At 50.3% G+C, this 19,156-nt stretch overlaps 1 protein-coding gene across 1 annotated transcript in view; it reads right to left on the bottom strand.

The window, feature by feature from the left end:
* Positions 1-4,540: 4,540 nt before the first annotated feature.
* The window catches only part of LOC149337325 (uncharacterized), an 86,016-nt gene continuing 71,400 nt past the window's right edge, over positions 4,541-19,156 (bottom strand). Inside the window, exons 7-8 of the mRNA XM_089554859.1 lie at positions 17,727-17,918; positions 4,541-4,720 (exon numbers count right to left, since the gene is read on the bottom strand). Of these exons, the coding sequence (XP_089410985.1) occupies positions 4,541-4,720; positions 17,727-17,918 (372 nt within the window). The remainder of the gene's footprint in view (positions 4,721-17,726; positions 17,919-19,156) is intronic.

The raw sequence follows: 19,156 nt of genomic DNA, 5'->3' as shown, positions 1-19,156 counted from the left end.
CTCAAAACAGGTCCGCTCAGAAGCCAACAAATGATTCCAGCGTCGCGATGCACGAGCGTGCTGAGATGAGTTTATGGCAGGAGGGAAACTTCCCAATGCGCTGTCTTCAGAAAGGCTAACCGATATTCCAAGGTAAAGTTAATTTTTTAGACATTCGAGTGAGCAGCGATTTGCTAACGTCGTTCGCGGATGTTAGGCTGCAACAGCTGCGCGCATGCGCCGTGTTGAGGGGAAAGGAGTGGAGAGGAGGTGAGGTATCAGAGCTGTATAAATAGGCTGCTAGGCGGAGCTCTCGCGTCACTCCATGTTTAACGAGAGCTAAACCACAGCCTTTTTTTTGCCCTGCTCCTGTCCTCAAAACTGTCCGATTCGTCAGGAAACAGAAAGGAGAGGTGGAGAGCTTGCGCGTAGTCGCGCGCCTGGAAGCGCTCGCTTGGGTCACTATGTTAATCCCGCTCATTAACTTCCTGCAGAGACCGATTCGTTTCGAGCCGTTGAAATAACCTGAGGCCGTAATATAAATTGGTATGTTGGTTTTTGAGGAAACGAAATGGCGCAGTATCTGTCTCACATATACCGGTGGACATCTGAACCGAGCCATAAGGGAAGGAGGGAAGGTAGGAGTGAAAGAAGAAAGAGAGAAAGAGGAGCCGTAGTGGAGGTCTCCGCAATAATTTCGACCACCTGGGGATCTTTAAAGGCCGATTAACACGACGGTCCGTTAACCCGCGTCTTGCGCATCACGCGTGCATGCATCAGCACATTGAGGGGCGGGCTGACCAGGCCGCGGGCCGACAGCGCGCCTCTCAACGTGGTGACGCATGAACACGTAGTGTGCGGGCCCCGGGCGAACGGACCGCCGTGTGAATCGGCCTTAACGTGCACTGACATCGCACAGCACACGGGCGCCTATTGCGTATTCTATATAAGCTGTCCATTTACCGTTCTCAGTTTAGCGTCCATTCGATCTGCTGTCAGTTGTCACTGAGACATACCAGCGGCTTCCAAACGTCTGCGGCTAGCAACCCAGCCATTGTGTGGTTGGCGATGGGACCTCACCATTGGCAGCATATCGCAGTCAACGGCAACCAGTGGTCAAGTCCTGTCGCATGCTGTTGACAGAGCGCTGCGATGTACTCAACACTGGCTGCATATTTCACCCAAATTCAGCCAATGGTAAGGTCCAGCCACCAATCACCCACACAATGGCGGGGCCGCTTGTGACAGATGATTGAAAGACGTAGGTGTATATGAGTCACCACTGGATGAAATGGACCTGAAGTGAGCAACAGAAAATGAACAGCCTATGATATACGGCCCCTGGCTACCGCGCACGGATGCCACTCAGCTGAACATCGACGCTGGGCTTCACCTTCTGTCGGGTACTTTCTGTTCTGCATCAGAGCATCTTGGTAACATGAACATACAGCTTTCCCTACTCGCTAAGCTGTTACGTTTCTGACAGTTTCGCGTTAAATAGTCGGTACTCCAGTGCAACAATTTTTAACTATGGAGAACCTACGTTTGTTTCTTTTAAAAATATACACTTCTCACAGGAATGGCAGATACTCATTCGAAAGAGAGCCCAAAAAGGCCGGCGTTTGCGAGAAGCGCCAAGTACGAGACGTATGGCCTAAGGTAGGGAATTGCCAGCACTGAAAAAATACGTGCGACGTTTTTTTCGACGTTAATCGCGCGGCAGAAAACGTCGTTGCGGAGCGACACCCGGCTGTAGATACACGGAGCGTAGAAGCGGCGGAGCGCCACCGCGTATCCCTCGGCGCGAAAGCAAATTTGAAGTTTGAAGTTTGAAGTTTATTTATTTCAGGCAGACGTGATACAAATGTACAGGTCTGTCTAAGAGGCTGACAAAAAGGCACAGGTGCCTGACGAGTGTCAGCCTCTCAATACACACAGCACCTCAGCATACGGTGAAGGAAAAGAAAGGAAAATGTGGACATGAAAACGGTTGCAGGCACTGAATTACAGGTGAAAAAACGAAAAAAAAAGAAAAAAACATGCAGCGATACAAAACGTGATGCAAAGGTAAGAAACTAGCACTCAAAAAGCAAGAAATGTACGAAGTCAAGTCCTTTCTACTATGACATTAAGTAGGCATTCAACTTCTTTTTGAAAACCCCTATGGACGGTGATTGATTTACAATTGTCATGATGGCTGGGTGACGATTTAACAAATCGGGTATAACAAAGGATTGCTTTTGCATGCCATAATTTGTGCGTATTTTACATATGTTGTAAGCTGTGCACCTTGTGTTGTAGCTGTGTTCTTTCAGCAGATATTTTCGGAAAAATTCAGTTTCATTAAGCTTGACTGCGCGGAATATGGCAATTGCAGTTTTTCTGTTTAACAGGTTTTCGATAGTTAGCACAGTGTTCTTCTTGAAAAGTGGGGCAGAATGAGTCCTGTAAGGTGCATTTTCTATAATGCGTACTATTCGTTTCTGCAATGTATATAACCTATCTAAGTTGGTTTTTGTTGTAGTTCCCCAAACGGATAAACAGTACTGAAGGCGTGAATGCACTAGACTATAATAAAGCTGAATTTTCAGTTGTTGGGGTAGCAAGTTTCTTAACTTATTAATAATACCAATAGATCTCACAATACTGGTTTTTATGCTGTCGATATGATTTGACCAGTTCAAGTTTTCTTCAAACAAAACTCCCAGAAATTTATGAGAAATGGAGCGCTCGATGGTCTCACCGTTATATTTTAGCGCTATGTTTTCATCAATATGCTTACCACGAGGGCGAAAAACAATGTACTTTGTTTTCTTAATGTTAAGTTCTAATTTATTTATTCTTAGCCATTCAGAAATGTTCTTTAGCCAAATGTTAGCTTCGCGCTGAACATTAGATAAGTTTGCACCAGAAAAAAATACGTTAGTGTCATCAGCATATAGTATGATGTCTGCTGTTAGGGGCACGTTAATAATGTCATTTATGTACAAAAGAAAAAGGAGCGGACCGAGAATAGAACCTTGTGGGACACCATATTTGATATCTCCTAGTGCGGATCTCGATTTAAGTATTTCTGTGCACTGTAGTCGATTACTTAAATAGCTTTTCACTAGGTTAAGTGCAATTCCCCTTATGCCATACTCACTTAACTTTAGCAATAAGATATCGTGTTTGATAGAGTCGAACGCCTTTTTAAAGTCAAGAAATATTCCTATTGTGAACAGTTTATTCTCAAAGTTGCTAACTATTTTTTCTTTAATGCGTAGTAGTGCTGTTTCCGTACATTGTTGTTTTCGAAACCCGTACTGTTTATCGGTCAGAATGTTATTTATATTGCAGAAACTTAATAAACGTTTATTAATCACCTGTTCGACTACTTTTGAAAAAACTGGCAAGATAGAAATGGGCCTGTAGTTGTTGAGATCCAAATGAGATCCACAAGTCTCAAACACCACTGAGCAAGGTCGTCTGTGAGAGCAGCGACGCTGACCCTTCTGTTAGAGTCACGAAAGTCTTCACTTCGACACCATTTTACGAATTTTAGCGCGCGTGCATATATCTACAAGAATTTTGCATGCCGTCCCGTACCTTTCGACGCTGGCTCAGCCGCGGACGCCATGGGCGGCGGTTTTCTTCGACCCATTCGCTTCAGGAAGGAAAAGCAGGCATCCCGATCCAAGATTCGGCCGTATTCTCAAAAAAAAAGAGCGACATCTCATGTCTGATGATGCGTTTATTTTCACGACAATAACATTTCCGTGCCAAAATCACTGCGTAGCTCGTCGGCCATGGCGGCCATGTTGGCGGCGGCAGGCAGAGGCGGCCAAACCGGAAGAGCGGGCTTTCTGCGCTGCTAGCGGGTCGCTTCAGCCGCCGCTACCGACACGGTGGAAGAAACAGTTTATTCTTCCACTGTGGCTACCGATCTCACCGGACGCCGCGCGTCAATATCTGGCGGGTCCAGATCAGCGGCGGCGGGCGCTATTCTCGACGCCGGGCGTCCAGTGCGTGCCGTCCGCCGAAAATCGCTAACTTGCCGCCGTACAAACGCTCCATGTATTCAGCCCTAACCCATGATAAAATCTTTCCCTCTCATGGCACTACTTTTACGTCACCTCGGCGAAATTAGCTTGCTCTGTCATAGAGAGGACGCTGCCGCGCCCATCTTTCTCTGTTGTTTGAGCGCATTGGCTTCCATGAATATCACGCTGTTATTTCTCAGTTCCTCGTCCACATGGGCCTGAACATTTTGCCCACCGTCGCGCACTTCGTGACACAACTATTGCTCGCGCGTCCTTTACCTCAATATAAAGGAGAGTACGATATGAGCAACAAATGCTGTAGTACCATTAGGCGATGAATTTCAACGCAGTAAAACAACTAGCCCATGTAGGCCATAGAAGCGTTGGCTGGCAGATCAAGGAGAGACGAAGGAAGTGTTCAGGTTTCATTTCAGTATGCGCTTACTCTTCATTGTTTTTCTATATTATTATATGCGCGTTATCTTCGCCGCTTAACTAGTGAAGAGTTCATTGTTTTCGATACAAATGAGGCCGGGTAATCAGATGGTTCCCGTTCCTGCTATAGCTGCGAGGAGCGGTGGCTTCAAAGTAAAATTGCAGACGTTCTTGTGGTCGTCCAGCTCGATGTCGTACACGACAACTGGCATTCTCCCCATCTCGTCATCGTACGATGTATCGAAGCGCTTCGTCAGTTCCGCGACTCCTGCGAATGCTGCCACCTGCCGGAGAAAAAGAGAATCCGGCAATTGTTTTCACCGAGGGGCTATTTAGAGAGTTTGAGATTAAAGGCAGCTGTGCGTTAATTAAACCATGCGCACTCGCCAACTTGACCATGAATCATTCGCTTGAAAGCTCCGAAATGTTCGCGGCTGTGGCCGTACTCATTAAACACAAATATACTTGTTTGGTGTTTTCAAAGGAACACATACTATTTCATTTCCAAAAATGTAGACATTTATTCCCTCATTGAAAAATAATATCGGTTCATCTACTTATCGCACACCAGACACTAATTTACGTAGCATATACGTAATATGCCTCGATTTTATTTCCATTATAAGCCAGTATTTTTTTCGTGATGAGGATAAAAAGTGATTTCGGAGCAAAAGTTTGCTCCGACCAAGAGGTGATTGGATACTGTTCATGTGGGTGAATTTCATGTTCATGTGGGTCGACAGTCTTGTCCCTCTTGGTATATAAGCACATGCGCACGTTCCCATTTTCGAGTGTATGACCGCGTGTCTGCTTTTTTTTTGTTATTATGCTGCATACTTTTTGTGTTATTCTCATCACTTGTATGTGACGTGTTTTTGCATTTTGCATTGTGCTATTTACTTTTGCGTTTGTAACCCCCCAATGTAATGCCGAAAGGCGCTGTGGGTATCTGATAAATAAATAAATTGTAAAGAAGAAGACGATCAGCGCCCACAGTGGGAGCTCCAACGCCTAGCGCGACACGAGAGCGCTGACTGTTCGAGCCTGGACGTGCGATTTTGCTGCTCCGCCTGGTCGCCCCGGCCAAGCGCCTTTTGCCAGTAAAGCCCCTTACATCTTGGTGGAGGTCGCGGAGTTCAATCCTGGCCCGACGCAACCGTACCCTCGCTACCACCGTGCCATCTGACACCACCCGGACCCAGCCCGTCGGCACTTCACCGACGCCCGTTGTTTGTCCTGGTACGGTCCGCCAGCGCGATGCTACCATCTTCAGCGGTGTGGAAGAGAACGACGTCGAGGATTGGCTCTCCTCTTACGAAAGGGTGAGGGCCCATAACCGGTGGGACGACTCCATAAAGCTAACCAACGTCATATTTTATCGAACCGGAGTAGCCAACCTCTGGTATAAGAACCACGAAGTGGAATTTCCAACCTGGTCCGCCTTTAAAACCAGTTTCACAGACATCTTCGGCCGGCCGGCCGGCCGTCCGAAAGCTTCGCGCCGAGCAGCGACTTCGCGTTCGCGCCCAGCAGACCGGCGAAACGTTCACGAGCTATATCGAGGACGTCATCGACCTCTGCAAGCGTGTCGACGCGTCGATGAGGGAGGAAGACAAAATCAAGCATGTCCTCAAGTGCATCGAGGAGGACGCATTTCACATGCTTGTGGCTGAGAACCCCACCTCCGTCAGCGCCATATTCGACCTGTGCCAAGCCTACGACGAGCTCCGCCGCCTGCGTGTTTCCACTCGGTCACCCTCTGCGCAGCCCGAGCCGCTCGCTGGCCTTGTGTGCACCGAAGACAGCATCCTTTTGCTGCAATTCAAGCAATTTCTTTGTGAGGAGGTCGCTCGGCAGCCGTCGCTCCTTCCGTCCGTTCCGAGTTCACCATGTCATCTTGCGCCTATACTTCAAGAAATACGGGAGAAAGTGTCTGAGGCCCTGCCATCTGGTTGTCCCCCACCTTCCGTTACTGCCCCTCTTACGTATGCCGAGGCCGTCAGGCAACCTCGCCCTGCGGCGTTTGTGCTGTCACGACCTTCACCGCGGCCGACCCCGTTCCCTCCTACTACTCGACCGCCACCCAAACGCTTCCACCCTTGGCGGACGCCTGACAACCTTCCCATCTGCTACGCCTGCGGCATTCCGGGTCACGTGATGCGTCACTGCCGCCGGCGCTACCTGCCCTCTCCTGATACCGCCGACCCTCGCGCCTACACCTACGCCCCTCCCCAGCACTTTCAGCCTCCCTCCTCTCCTGAGACCGTACCCACTTCCCATGGCCCCCGGACTGTTCTCCACCGTTCCCAATCTCCCCGTCGTCGCTCGGTTTCTCCGATGGGCCGTCGTCCTACTTCCCCAACAAAAAACTGGTCCCCGCAGTTCCGGAGGCAAGAGCTGCGTGTTTGACGAAGAGTTCAAGACCTCGCCTATCTCCGTGCAATGTCAAAGAAGTTTCTGTAGAGGGCACCGATGCTTTTGCCCTGCTTGATACTGGCGCTGCTGTATCCGTAATGAGTGAGAAACTGTGCCTTATGTTGCGCAAAGCGACAACGCTGCTATTTGGACTTTCGCTGCGAGCCGCCAATTCGCACCTGATTAATCCGTTGGCCGCCTGTACTGCCAGGGTCACTGTTAAGGACGCGCTGTACATCATTGATTTCAACATTTCTTCCTCGTTCTCTCATGACGTCATCTTAGGGTGGGACTTTCTTTCCCAACATCACGCCGTCAATAACTGCACTCGTGCCTAGGTTGAGTTTTTTCCCTTCCACGATGATCAGATTGGCCCGACGCGAACAACGTGCGCGAAATTAACATGGTCGACGATATCGCGATACCGCCGTGTTCATCTGTGCTCGTCTCTATCCTGCGCCTCTGCTTCCGACGGACCTTTCATCTTCAGCCCGTCCGACACCTTTCTTGCTCGCAACGATCGCCTGCCCTCCGCCGTGCTTACAGTCGCAGCTGGCTGCAGTGCAATGCCCGTCACAAACCTCTTCATGCGCCCTTTTGCCTTGCATCGCGGCCAATGCCTGGGCTTTGTACAGCCATTTGCTTTTCTAGTCGTCTGTGACTACTCCGAGGACGAGTCCTGCGGTCTCCCAACGGATTCACTTACTCCTTGCGCCGCTCCGACTGATCCTGCTCTCGTGGACGTCTTCGCCAGCTCTATCGACGCTTCCCTTACGACAGCGCATAAGACCCAGCTTCTTGCCCTGCTGGCCCAGTTCGTTCCTCCTTTGACCTTACTACACACAGTTTGGGCTGTTCATCGACCGTGACCCACCGGATCGACACCGGCCCCCACTCGCCGTTGCGCCAACGACCGTACCGTGTGCCACCGGCCGAACGTCATGTCATCGACGAACAGGTGAAGGACATGCTGCAACGTGGCGTCATACAATCCTCCCACAGTCCTTGGGCCTCCCCCGTGGTTCTTGTCACCAAGAAACACGGCTCTATCCGCTTTTGCGTGGACTACCGCCGCCTCAACAAAATCACTCGCAAAGACGTCTATCCTCTGCCCCGAATAGATGACGCCCTAGACTGCCTGCAGGGCGCTGAATTCTTTTCGTCTCTAGAACTACGCTCCGGATACTGGTAAGTCCGGATGGCCGACGATGACCGCGCCAAAACAGCGTTTGTGACGCCAGACGGGCTGTATGAATGCACCGTAATGCCGTTCGGACTATGTAATGACCCGCAACCATTGAGCGCATGATGGACACTATACTACGAGGCCTGAAATGGAAAACCTGTTTGTGCTATCTCGATGACATTGTTGTGTTCGCCCCGGACTTCCAGACTCATCTCGCACGCCTGGGACAGGTGTTGAAATGTCTCACTGAAGCTGGGCTAAAACTAAATTTGAAGAAATGTCGCTTCGCTACCCGACAGTTCACAATTTTAGGCCGCATCTTATCTAAGGATTGTGTGCTTCCCGATCCAGCAAAACTTTGTGCTGTGTCCGAGTTCCCGAAGCCCTTTACGATGAAGGAACTTCGCAGTTTCATCGGTCTATACTCTTACTTTCGGCGTTTCATCCGTAATTTCGCTTCAATCATCGCGCCTCTGACTACGCTTCTTCGCGCCAGCAACGACCTCAGTGGCTGGAATCCTGCCTGTACGACGCATTCAGAAGCTTGCGCCGGCTGCTTACCTCTCCGCCGTTATTACGCCACTTCGACCCCAATGCGCCCACTGAAATCAATACAAATGCCAGTGGCGTTGGTATTGTTGCCGTCCTTGCGCAACGTAAACCGGGCTTTGCTGAGTATGTTGTTGCATACGTGAGTCGCAATCTGACGAAGTCGGAGTTGAACTACTCTGTGACTGAAAAAGAGTGTTTGGCAATCGTTTGGGCGATAACAAAATTTCGACTTTATTTTACGGCCGACCTTTCAACGTCGTTACAGACCATCATTAATTTTGTGTGTTGTCCACCCTGAAGAACCCCAATGGACGCCTCGCTAGGTGGGCCTTACGCCTTCAAGAGTATGACATTCATGTGGTATATCGCTCTGGCCGGAAGCATCACGACGCCGACGCTTTGTCACGCTCACCTCTGACCACTGAACCTGCTTGACCTCCCCGCGTCGACTGCGCTTCCTTAACGATGACCACCATGGGCACCGAGCAGCTCAAGGACCCATGGATCGGTTCTATTTTCAACTTGCTTTCGAATCCTTCCTTCACCACTGTCCCACGGGCACTGCGCCGTCAAGCTGCCCACTTGAAGATTCGCGATGGGCTCTTGTACAGCCGCAATTATATTTGTGACGGCCGAAAATGGCTCCTTGTGTATCCCGGGACACTTACGTTCCGAAGCGTGCGCCGCCTTTCACGATTACCCAGCAGCCGCTCACGCCGGTGCTTTCAAAACTTTACACGTCTTTGCCTCCGTTATAACTGGCGCGGTAAGTACACCTACGGCAGCAAATTCCTCCACTCCTCCCCACACTGTCAACGCCGCAAGCCTAGTCACCACCATCCGACCGGCCCCATGCGGTGTCTACCTTGCCCATCCAGGCCTTTCGACCGGGTTGGCATAGAGCTGTACGGACCGCTTCCTTACACAGCTACAGGAAACATCTGGATGATTGTCGCTGTCAATCATCTCACACGGTACGCCGAAACAGCTGCCCTTCGATCTGCTACGGCGCGAGATGTTGCAGCCTTTCTCCTGCACCGCTTCATACTTCGCCACGGAGCCCCACGTGAACTTCTGAGCTACCGGGGACGTGTGTTCCTGTCCGAAGTCGTTTGATGCCTTCTAGAGCAATGCAACGTTACCCATCGCACCACGACGGCTTACCACCCGCAGACTAACGGGCTGACTGAACCTTTAATTCTACGTTAGGTGACATGCTGTAAATGTACAGAGGGCAAAACGCATGTCTAGAACACGCTCTGAGCGTGTTTCGGGCGTAACACGCGATAACTAGCGATTATATTTGATTAAAAATGGTCTGGATGTAAACATGGGCTGATGAACTCATAGAATTTCATCGTCATTTTTTGCCCTCTTGGTCGCAGCGGCTTTGGGAGCTCCGGAACGCAGAGATTGGTTGTTCTAGGCATGTGTTTTTCCCTCTGTACATGGCGGCGGACCATTCCAACTGGGACGCAGTACTACCCTATGTCACGTACGCTTACAACACTGCCATTCAGAGTACAGCTGGTTTTTCGCCATTTTTCCTGCTCTACGTGCGTGAACCTTCGTCCCCACTTGACACCATTCTTCCTTTCCGGCCCGGTTCTTCGGAATCCACAACTGTTTCCGCAGCATCTCGCCACGCCGAAGAGTGCCGGCAGCTAGCTCGGGCGTTCACATCCGCCGACCAGGGGGGTCAAAAATACCGCTTGGACAGCACGCATGACAATGGCACATTTCTACCAAACTCCCTTGTTTTGCTCCGTGTTTCTCTTGCCTCACCTAGCCTGTCTTCCAAGCTGCTTCCGAAGTACCATGGGCCCTACCGCGTCCTGGAGCGTACTTCCCCGGTTACTACATCATCGAGCCTGTAACGCCTTCGCCAGATCACCGACGACGTGGGCGCGAGACAGTTCACGTGTCTCATTTGAAGCCACATTACGACCCATGCATATTCACGTCCCCTTAAGTCGCCAGGATAGATCTATTTCTCCGGGGGGCCGACTGTAAAGAAGAAGACGATCAGCGCCCGCAGTGGGAGCGCCAATGCCTAGCGCGAGACGAGAGCGCTGACTGTTCGAGCCTGGACGTCCGATTTTACTGCTCCGCCTGGTCGCCCCGGTCAAGCGCCTTTTGCCAGTAAAGCCCCTTACAAAATAAATAACCTATTTTTTAACGAATTTCAGAACGAAGGGGATTGTTGTATGATGCTAATAATCATCTGCCACACAGGACTGTTTATTATTGTTCCATTTGAATTACATTTGAATAAGCTCTAAAAACTAGAAAAAAACTACGAAACGTGAAGCGAACAGACAGACGAGGAAGAAAAAAGTAGACGTGCCACAACGCTCAAACAATGACTTTGCTAGTTTAAAAACGAATTAATTCAAATTTTAATTGGAACCGAGCGCTTCCACTTCTGCGTTTAACAGCCGAAATAAAAAACAAAATATAAATACACCAGAAGAAACGTTGTCCTCGCGTATTTTACCAACCTGGCATGGAAGAAGGAAAGCTCGAGCGAGGTTTTCGCTACCGGAGCTGTCTGACAAATTGTGCGCCGGAAGTCACGTGTTTCCGGCACACAGCGGTGCCGTCTGCATTAGCGGCTCGTCTTTCAGTCGCCGGCATGCCGGCGCGACGCGAGGCTATAAGCTGAGCATGACCGAGCGCTATGATCATCATCAGCTTGACTACGCCCACTGCAGGCAAAGGTGTCGGCCAGGTCTCTCCATTAGCCCTGTCTTTTGCCAACTGCTATTCCAATTTTCTTAGGCGTCCGTGAAATATAGTTTCAGTCTAGCTTTGCGTGCTTCGAGCAATGTGGAGCCCATCTCCCCCTGAACGCACTTTATCTCTTTGATGGGCCTCAATTTGCAAGTAGCCTCTCTTGAGGTCTATCGATCAGAAATACTTGGCGTTGTAGAGCCGATCCACTGTGTCATCGATGCGGGCATGATGTTAGACGTCCTTCTTTGTTATGTTGTTCAAGCGGCGGTATCGACGCAGTATCAAAGTGCGCCGTCTTTCATTCTGACTAGAACAATCGGAGGCGCCCAGGGGCTCTCTGAAGGCTGGAAAATACGTTGCGAATCATTTCTTCCACGTGGTTTCGGATGGCTTGTCGTTCTCGCGGCGACGCACGGTAGGGGCTTTGGTGGAGAGGTCGGGCGCGCTGGCTGGATATAATGCGATGCTTGTCAATCTGCATTTGTCAGACCTTCGGCGACGACGAGAAACACTGGCTGCGCATTCGAAGCAGATTGTGGATCTGGTCTTGACTACCCCGGGGAGAGGCTGGGTTGATGTCGAAAGTGCGCGTGTTCTCTTGGTCAGGCGAACCTTCTGCGGATGAGTCGGAGAGGCCGAAGGAGTTTAGTATATCGGATATCTCGCCGAAAAAAGCAATCATCGTTCCTCTGTTAATGCGCCGGTATTCTTCGCTGAAGTTACTCTTTAGTACTGCGGCTTGGCCTTTGCGGAAGTTTGTGATGCCTCTTTTGATGCCGAGTCTTGGGTCGAGAAGCAATTGCATGTTCCCCTAGATGATGGCTTCAGTGTTACTTGCTTCTATGGTTCCTACGGTGACGATGACGCTTGAGCGAGGTGGGACACTCACTTGTTCCTCCAGGATACCTAGTGCAGCGTGATGTTCCTGGAGTTCTCATTGAAGAGATGGCCTCGTCTGTGGAAAGTGCGATCAGCTTGGATCGCATGTCGATGATCGTCTGATGCTCACTAAGGAAATACATGCCCAACATCACTTCGCGGGAACATTGCCGTAGCACAGCGAATATCGCAGGATAGATATATCCGTTCACAGTCACTCGCGCTATGCATCGTCCTGATAGCGTATTGAGGTGACCCCGTGCAGTGCTAATTTGTGGGCCGTCCCAAGCGCTTGTTACTTTCTTCTGCGGCGCAGCACATGGTCCATTCATCACCAAATAATCGGCTCCTGTGTCAACTAGAGCGATAACTTTCCAGGCCCGATAACCACGTATGATTCGGATGTCCTGCCTCTGGCGCTGCACGTCGTCCTCGGCGTCGGGTCACGGCTTCGTCGGGTATGTGAATCGCGGATGGGGCGTGTGGTCGAAGCTTTTATGAATGGCGGCGTCGTTTTGAAGGCGTTTCGCTTCGTGGCCTAGGATATTGTATGCGGCGTCTTCATATGGCGTGGTCGCTGGAGGACATTTGTCATTTCCTCGGCAAGCAACCTGACCTCCACAGGTTGCTTTGTTTGGTTTCCCCTACACGGGGTAGAGGACCTTCCTCGGACAGCCGCGGCGTAGCTGAGGCCCGGTGATGCAAAACGTGAGGTGGGCGGCGACGGGGAGCAGACTCCTCGGCGACTGCCCTCTTCGCAGGTTGTCGTCGATTTCCTGTGGCCGCTGGGCGGGGAGCGGTCGTGGATGCGTCTGTACCGGCAGGGGCGTGGCCACAAAGTAAACACAGTGGCCGGTTGTCGGAATTCCTCCCCTCGTCGCATTTCATAGATCCGTTGCGTCACTGATAAGGTGGGCGTGCGGGAGCTAAGGGCCGTCGTTCTTGTAGAGCTGGTGCTTGCGGAAGAGGACTTGAGGACTTGGGGGGTCTCGTCGAGGTGGAGGACAGAGTATTGCGGCGGCGTAGGTAATGGCTTCAGCTTCCGTTGGTGTCGACGGTGGCGGGGAGCCAAGTGCATGCTGTACTTATTCATGTCCGTGAGCGACGCCACTTGACTCTGCTGAGTCTGCTGTGTTGCGGATGGAAGCAGCCGACGAAGTTGTTCGCGAACAATTTCGCGTATCAGATCTCGCAGGTTATCCCCGCTTGCAGGGGCATCTTCTGCGGGGTGGGGCTTTTTGTCAGCGCTTGAAGTGGTCGGTTGCATTGACGGGTCCGACGCCAAAGGTATTTTCAATGGTAAAAGCTTCAACTACAAGCTCGGCGACCGTTTTTGAAAGATCCAGGAACAGACCGGCGAGCAGTTGCTTTTTTACGCCATGCATCAGACAGTTGAACTTCTTTTCTTCAGTCATGTTAGGGCTGGAGCGACTGAAAAGGCGTTTCATTTCTTCAACATGCGCAGTCATGGCCTTTTTTGGGTGTTGAATTCGTGACTGCAGCAGCACCTCTGCTTTTTTCTTCCGTACGACGCTAGCGAACGTACACGCTACCTGCTTCTTGAAGGTCGCGCAGGTTGTGAGGGAAGATTCGTGGTTTTCAAACCACGTTCTGGCTGTGTCGACCAATGCAAAATAAATACTTCGAAGCTTAGCGCTGTCGTCCTAAGTGTTAGGCGCTGCCACATGTTCGTACATGTCCAGCGAGTCTTCTACATCTTCCTGTGGTTCTCCACAGAAAGTCGGTGGCTCACGGGGCCGGCAAAGCCCGATGGGCGTTGGCTGTGCGCCAGGTTCCATTGTGTAGGCATCGGGTGATAGCAGGTGTCAAAAATTCGGCGCATTTAAAAAAAAAACAGCGCCGCGCGGACGCATCTGGCCAGCGAGCGTCGTAAAACAGGGGAGAAGGAAACTGTGGAGAGCGACTAGCCTTGTCCGTGTGGCTACCCTCTCCACCACTGCTCGCCGGCGCGACGCCAAAGGGATTGCGTCAGCCGTACCTTCTGGAATGTCGGTGTCATTTCTACTCGATGTACGGAGAGGGCATAGCTTTGCATGTGCTAAGAGATGTCCTCTCACACTTCACTGGCCCGTCGGTAGCGGTGCCGCATCAGAAGCTCCTCGAAGCCAGTCACAGCGGCGACCAATGGGGAGGCGCTCCCGGCGCGAGGAGGAGGCGGAGGAGCTTGCAGAGCCGATGCTGTGTATGAGCGCGCCTACCTTGGCATGAAGAACAAACATACGTGGAGCAAGCCTATATAAGAAGGGCCTTGACCGCTGTAGGTCAGCCCGAGCCGCCGCATAAGCTTCCAAGAAGCTTAAGCCCTGACCCAAAACGCCTCATCGAGTACTTGGTAGCCAAGGATTCTGCACCCCCTTCTCCTTCAAGCGAGGATTGTCTTCGTTCTTTGTACAGAATTATGTCCTCGTGAAGAAGAACTTTGCGGTGAACAATACAGCCTACCTTCTTGTTGTGACTGGAAACCTGCGCGAAGTTCTTCAGGCTTCACACGACGAGCCGACAGTTGGACATCTCGGGTTTTCTCGAACCCTCGTCCGCATTCAAGACAGGTATTACTGGCCCCGACTGCCTGCGATGTCGCACACTATGTGAAAACCTGCCGAGATTGTCAGCGACGAAAGATCCCTCCAACCCGACCAGCACGATTTCTGAACCCCACTGAAGCCCCCTCAAGGCACTTTCAGCAGATCGGCATGGACTTGCTTGGCCTTTTCCCAAAGTCAACGACTGGAAATAAGCGGGTCAATATAGTGACTGACTACCTGACCCGCTATGCCAAGGCAAAAGCCCTACCGAACGGATCAGCAGCAGAAGTCGATAAATTTTTCAAGGAGTGCATTCTTCTGCGACACGGCGCTCTCGATGTGCTCATCACGGACAGAGGAACAATATTCATGGCTGAACTGACGCAAGCCATCCTGCGTTAGAGCAAAACCAGCCACCGCAGGACAACTGCACACCATCCGCAGACCAACGGACTGACCGAGCGCCTGAACAAAACCATCGCCGATATGCTTGCCATGTATGTCGATGCCGAACACAAGACCTGGGAGGCCATCCTTCTTTACATCGGTTTCGCTACACGTCTATTGCAGAATAAAGACCGCTGCCGTGCCCTTTCGTCGTCCGGTTCCAGCTACAGGCACCTTATCTCCGGTAATCTCTTCGGCCCACCAGGCTCACTGCCACACCTGCCATGCTTGATCATTCTTGCGATGCACTCCTTTACCCGGAGAGATCACCGTGCTCCAATGAAAGTATGTAAAGTGAGTCTGAGTTCCGACTCGCAGTCATCATGGTAAACTGGCGGTACCGTCGCTAACTTATGTTAAGAAAAGATTAGTTGAAGATTTTTAATCATATGTACTTCCACTCCGCAGTGAACGCCACTAGCAATAAAAGCACATTGTCATATAAAAGTGTCACCTTTCACCTTCACTGCTTTTTTTTCCTAGCAGGCGCGAGTTATGATTGAAGCTCTAGTAGTGAGAGCATTATTCACTATCTGCCAACTTTGATTCCTCGTACTTAGTGCGTTAGTCGATGAGAGCTTACTCTTTTAATTTTGGTGGGCATATATCAGCTCTTGTGTTAAACAAGTGCAAAAGACGGTGGGAGACGCTGAGGCTGTGTCCTACTGATGAACTCTGAAACTGATATGGCAGAGAATGAACCGAACGAAAATGAATAACCAGGCGTAGTTCTTTTTCTGTTTGGAATTTATGCCCTCTGGAGGGCCCGTGTTATACAGGCAAATTTTCCTACTGCAAAAAAAAAAACTGCACTTCGTCCGCAGATCGTTAAAGTTTCTGAGCTTGGAGCAAACTTTTACTTGTCAATCATGGATATTCGGAAGGCGCCTGCAGTGAGAAACGCGTTTACATGCAGAGGGAACTCTCAGGGCTCGAATGTGTTTTCGGTGTTCCCCATACTGATTCAGACGATTGACGTTGAAAAACGCGTATTGGAATAGCATACATTTCAAGGGCATTTAAGACGGCAGTGAACGAACGGGTCTCGCATGCATTTCAGCACTGTAAAAATAAATTGCAAACTAGTTCGTGCTGCGCCTAGATTGCATGGACACGTGAAATGCAAATAGATTTTCCTGAATGAGAAAGTACATGGGCGCTCCTCTGTCATCCAGATTGGCTTAATCCTGTGGGTGTGGTGGACAATCACAGAACACAAGGAGTTAACGTACCGCCTATTCAAAGGGACGTTGTTTCGTTTCACAGCCGTCTGTGTCCACATAGGTGCACAGACCCAGGTGACAAGATCAGGTGGTGTGCAGGAGGACATTAATCATTCAAGTTTTCCATCTTGCAATGCTCCTTGAGCACGGATGAAAAAAAACGGCATTTGCGAAGCGTACTGCCGTCAGTGAACACTGCCTTTCTTGCAGAAAAAAGTGGGGCACGCCTAGCGCGGCTTCGACTATTGGGTACAGCGCCCAAATTCACTGCAGCGCTTGATCAACGTGGCGACCTGTAGTGCTTGTCACGTTCTACCAATTTTTGGCTCCACTACACACAGGTGTATAGTGCAGTTATGTTTTTGTAAGAATGGCTAATAAACGGTGGCAACAGTGGAGGTCAATCATCGTGCCGAGGGAACACACTGCATAAACGATTTGTAAAATACGTCTGTCCAGCGTATGCAGTGTTGGAGGAGAAAATCTTGTTTACTACATGGATTGTATTGGGAAACATTTATTGCGTCGAAAGCAGGTTGCATGAGACACGTACTGGATTGCCGCTAGCCCATGGCTGGCGGCGACCTCATTGGCCCGCTCGATCTCCCGTGCTTGAGTCTAGGGGTCCGAGGTGACCAGCGCGGCCTCCCACCGCTCGGGAGAACGGAGCTGTATCAACTCCGCCGGAGGCGGATCATTTGGCAGTTCCACAGAATGTGGTCGTATGTGGCCCTTTCACCACATTTATGGCAGTCTGGGTCGTATTGGCCAGGTTACATTAGGGCAAGCATCGCCGGATTCAAAAGAGAGCGTGTTTGCAATCGGCGCCAGGTAACTTCCTGCGCTTTTTTAACGATTTGTGGGGAGGCGGATACGCGCCTCTCCAGCCTAAAGTGATGGGTGATGTCATGAAATGAGATCAACCCGTCCATCGTGAAATCCGGGTCGGAGGGCGCGCTCACTGACCGGTCGACGAAACCTCGGGCTTGCGCGTGAGCCGCCTCGTTCCCCGGAATAGACGAGTGGGCCGGTACCCAGATCAATTCAACTTCTCTAATCGGAAGGGGGGTGTTTTGAAGGATGCGGAGTGAGGTAGATGTGATACGGCCCCTCGAGAAATTGCGAATGGCTGTTTTGGAGTCGCTGAATATACGTGTGTTCGCTATAGCTAAGGCTATTGCCGCTTCCTCCGGAGTCTCGGAGGAGCTAGTTTCTATCGACGCGGCCGCCAACGGGCGCCGTTCCCGTTCAGCGAGATCAGTGCAAACGCTTTTTCTCGGGGTTTGTCGGTATTCCGGAAACTCACTTCGTATCCGTCGCTGCTTCCTCCTCCGGTCGCTGCTACGATGCACTCCGATGTTGCGACGAAGGGAGGCACAGTGCACACCGCATCGTAGCTCAGCTTCATCTTGCCTTGCACTGGGTCGTAGAAGCGACTCAGAGGCACAGCTGGCGCCCCAAGTTTCTTCTGCTTGGTGAGGAACAGGTACGCGCCGAGCTGCGGTGACGCCAGGATAGAATGTATCAGACCAGTTGTTGCTGTAAAATACCACTAAGGTGTAACAAAAAAAAAGGAAGATTTCCGATCTCGGCAATAGTCCTCTAATTCTGAGCACTTAATTGAATCAAATCCAGATTTTCTTTCAGAAGTGTGTTAATACACCGCCATCTTGCCAATGTATATATTCATCCGCAGGATAGAGAAATCTTATACACAGCACCCGCCGAGCATGACAAAAATCCTTGTTGCTCTAAGTAAGCGCTCGTCCTGTGTCCCCACTTACTTCGTCCCCGTCATTTGCGCTGGTGCCCCCAAGAATAATTAATTATAATGTGGCAGTATCCATGTGGATGTTGATATAGGCACAGTCATTATCGCGGAAGCCCTGGGGTTTATAATGTCAGTGAGCCGGCGGCATACTTAACTTATTTGAAATACTGAAAGACCCAGCAGGACGTTACAATAAGGGGGCGGGGGGTCGGGGGAGGACAACATGAAAGCAAAATATGATGATAACAACGAACTGGATGGGAGATGCTGTTATCGGGATATGCCAGAGTATAAAGCGAGTTGACAATTAAGCTATCATATATATAAGACAAATAGGCAAACCGACAATATTCCAAATAAATATTACAACGGTTATAAAGAACAGATAAACAGTGATGCCAAGGGAATAGTTTTAAGAAGATGTACAGTCTTTGCCAAAAGTAACCGGACACAGGTGGTTTGTTCCTTAGCCGCGTAGCGAAGCACTCATGGCAGCGCTTGAGCTCCGATTTTGTCTAAAGTAAGGTTAATCTTCGTCCTCACGTTCCAACAACCTTCGGTCCTTGGGGATTCCGTAAAGGCTGCGTAATGCAGTTGAGAAGCAAAAACTTGTTGCTCGGTTACTTTTGGCATGATAGCCTAGGAGAACGAACACTATACGCTTAAATAGAACGGAGCATGACCTTAAAGAACTGAGAAAGACAACTCAAAAAATAAATAACAAAAAGAAAAAATGCTGCAGAATCACCGGGTTAAAGACAGAGTGATTTCACCAAAACGAGAAATAGAAGATCTGTACAGTACATCGAAGACCCGCACAGTCTGATAACAAAGCGCCTAAAAAAGTTAGCAATGTTGCTTGTAATGATGTCGGTCAAAACGGCGATATTAGACGATTGCTTATTCCGTTCATATATTCATAAAATTAGCAGTGGATTTTGGTATCTTTATGTGCGTGCGAAAAT

The sequence above is a fragment of the Amblyomma mixtum genome, chromosome 7 (genome assembly GCF_055824585.1).
Source record: "Amblyomma mixtum isolate Tamu chromosome 7, ASM5582458v1, whole genome shotgun sequence".
Lineage (NCBI taxonomy): Eukaryota > Metazoa > Arthropoda > Arachnida > Ixodida > Ixodidae > Amblyomma > Amblyomma mixtum.
This window is presented reverse-complemented; position numbering and strand designations above follow the sequence as displayed.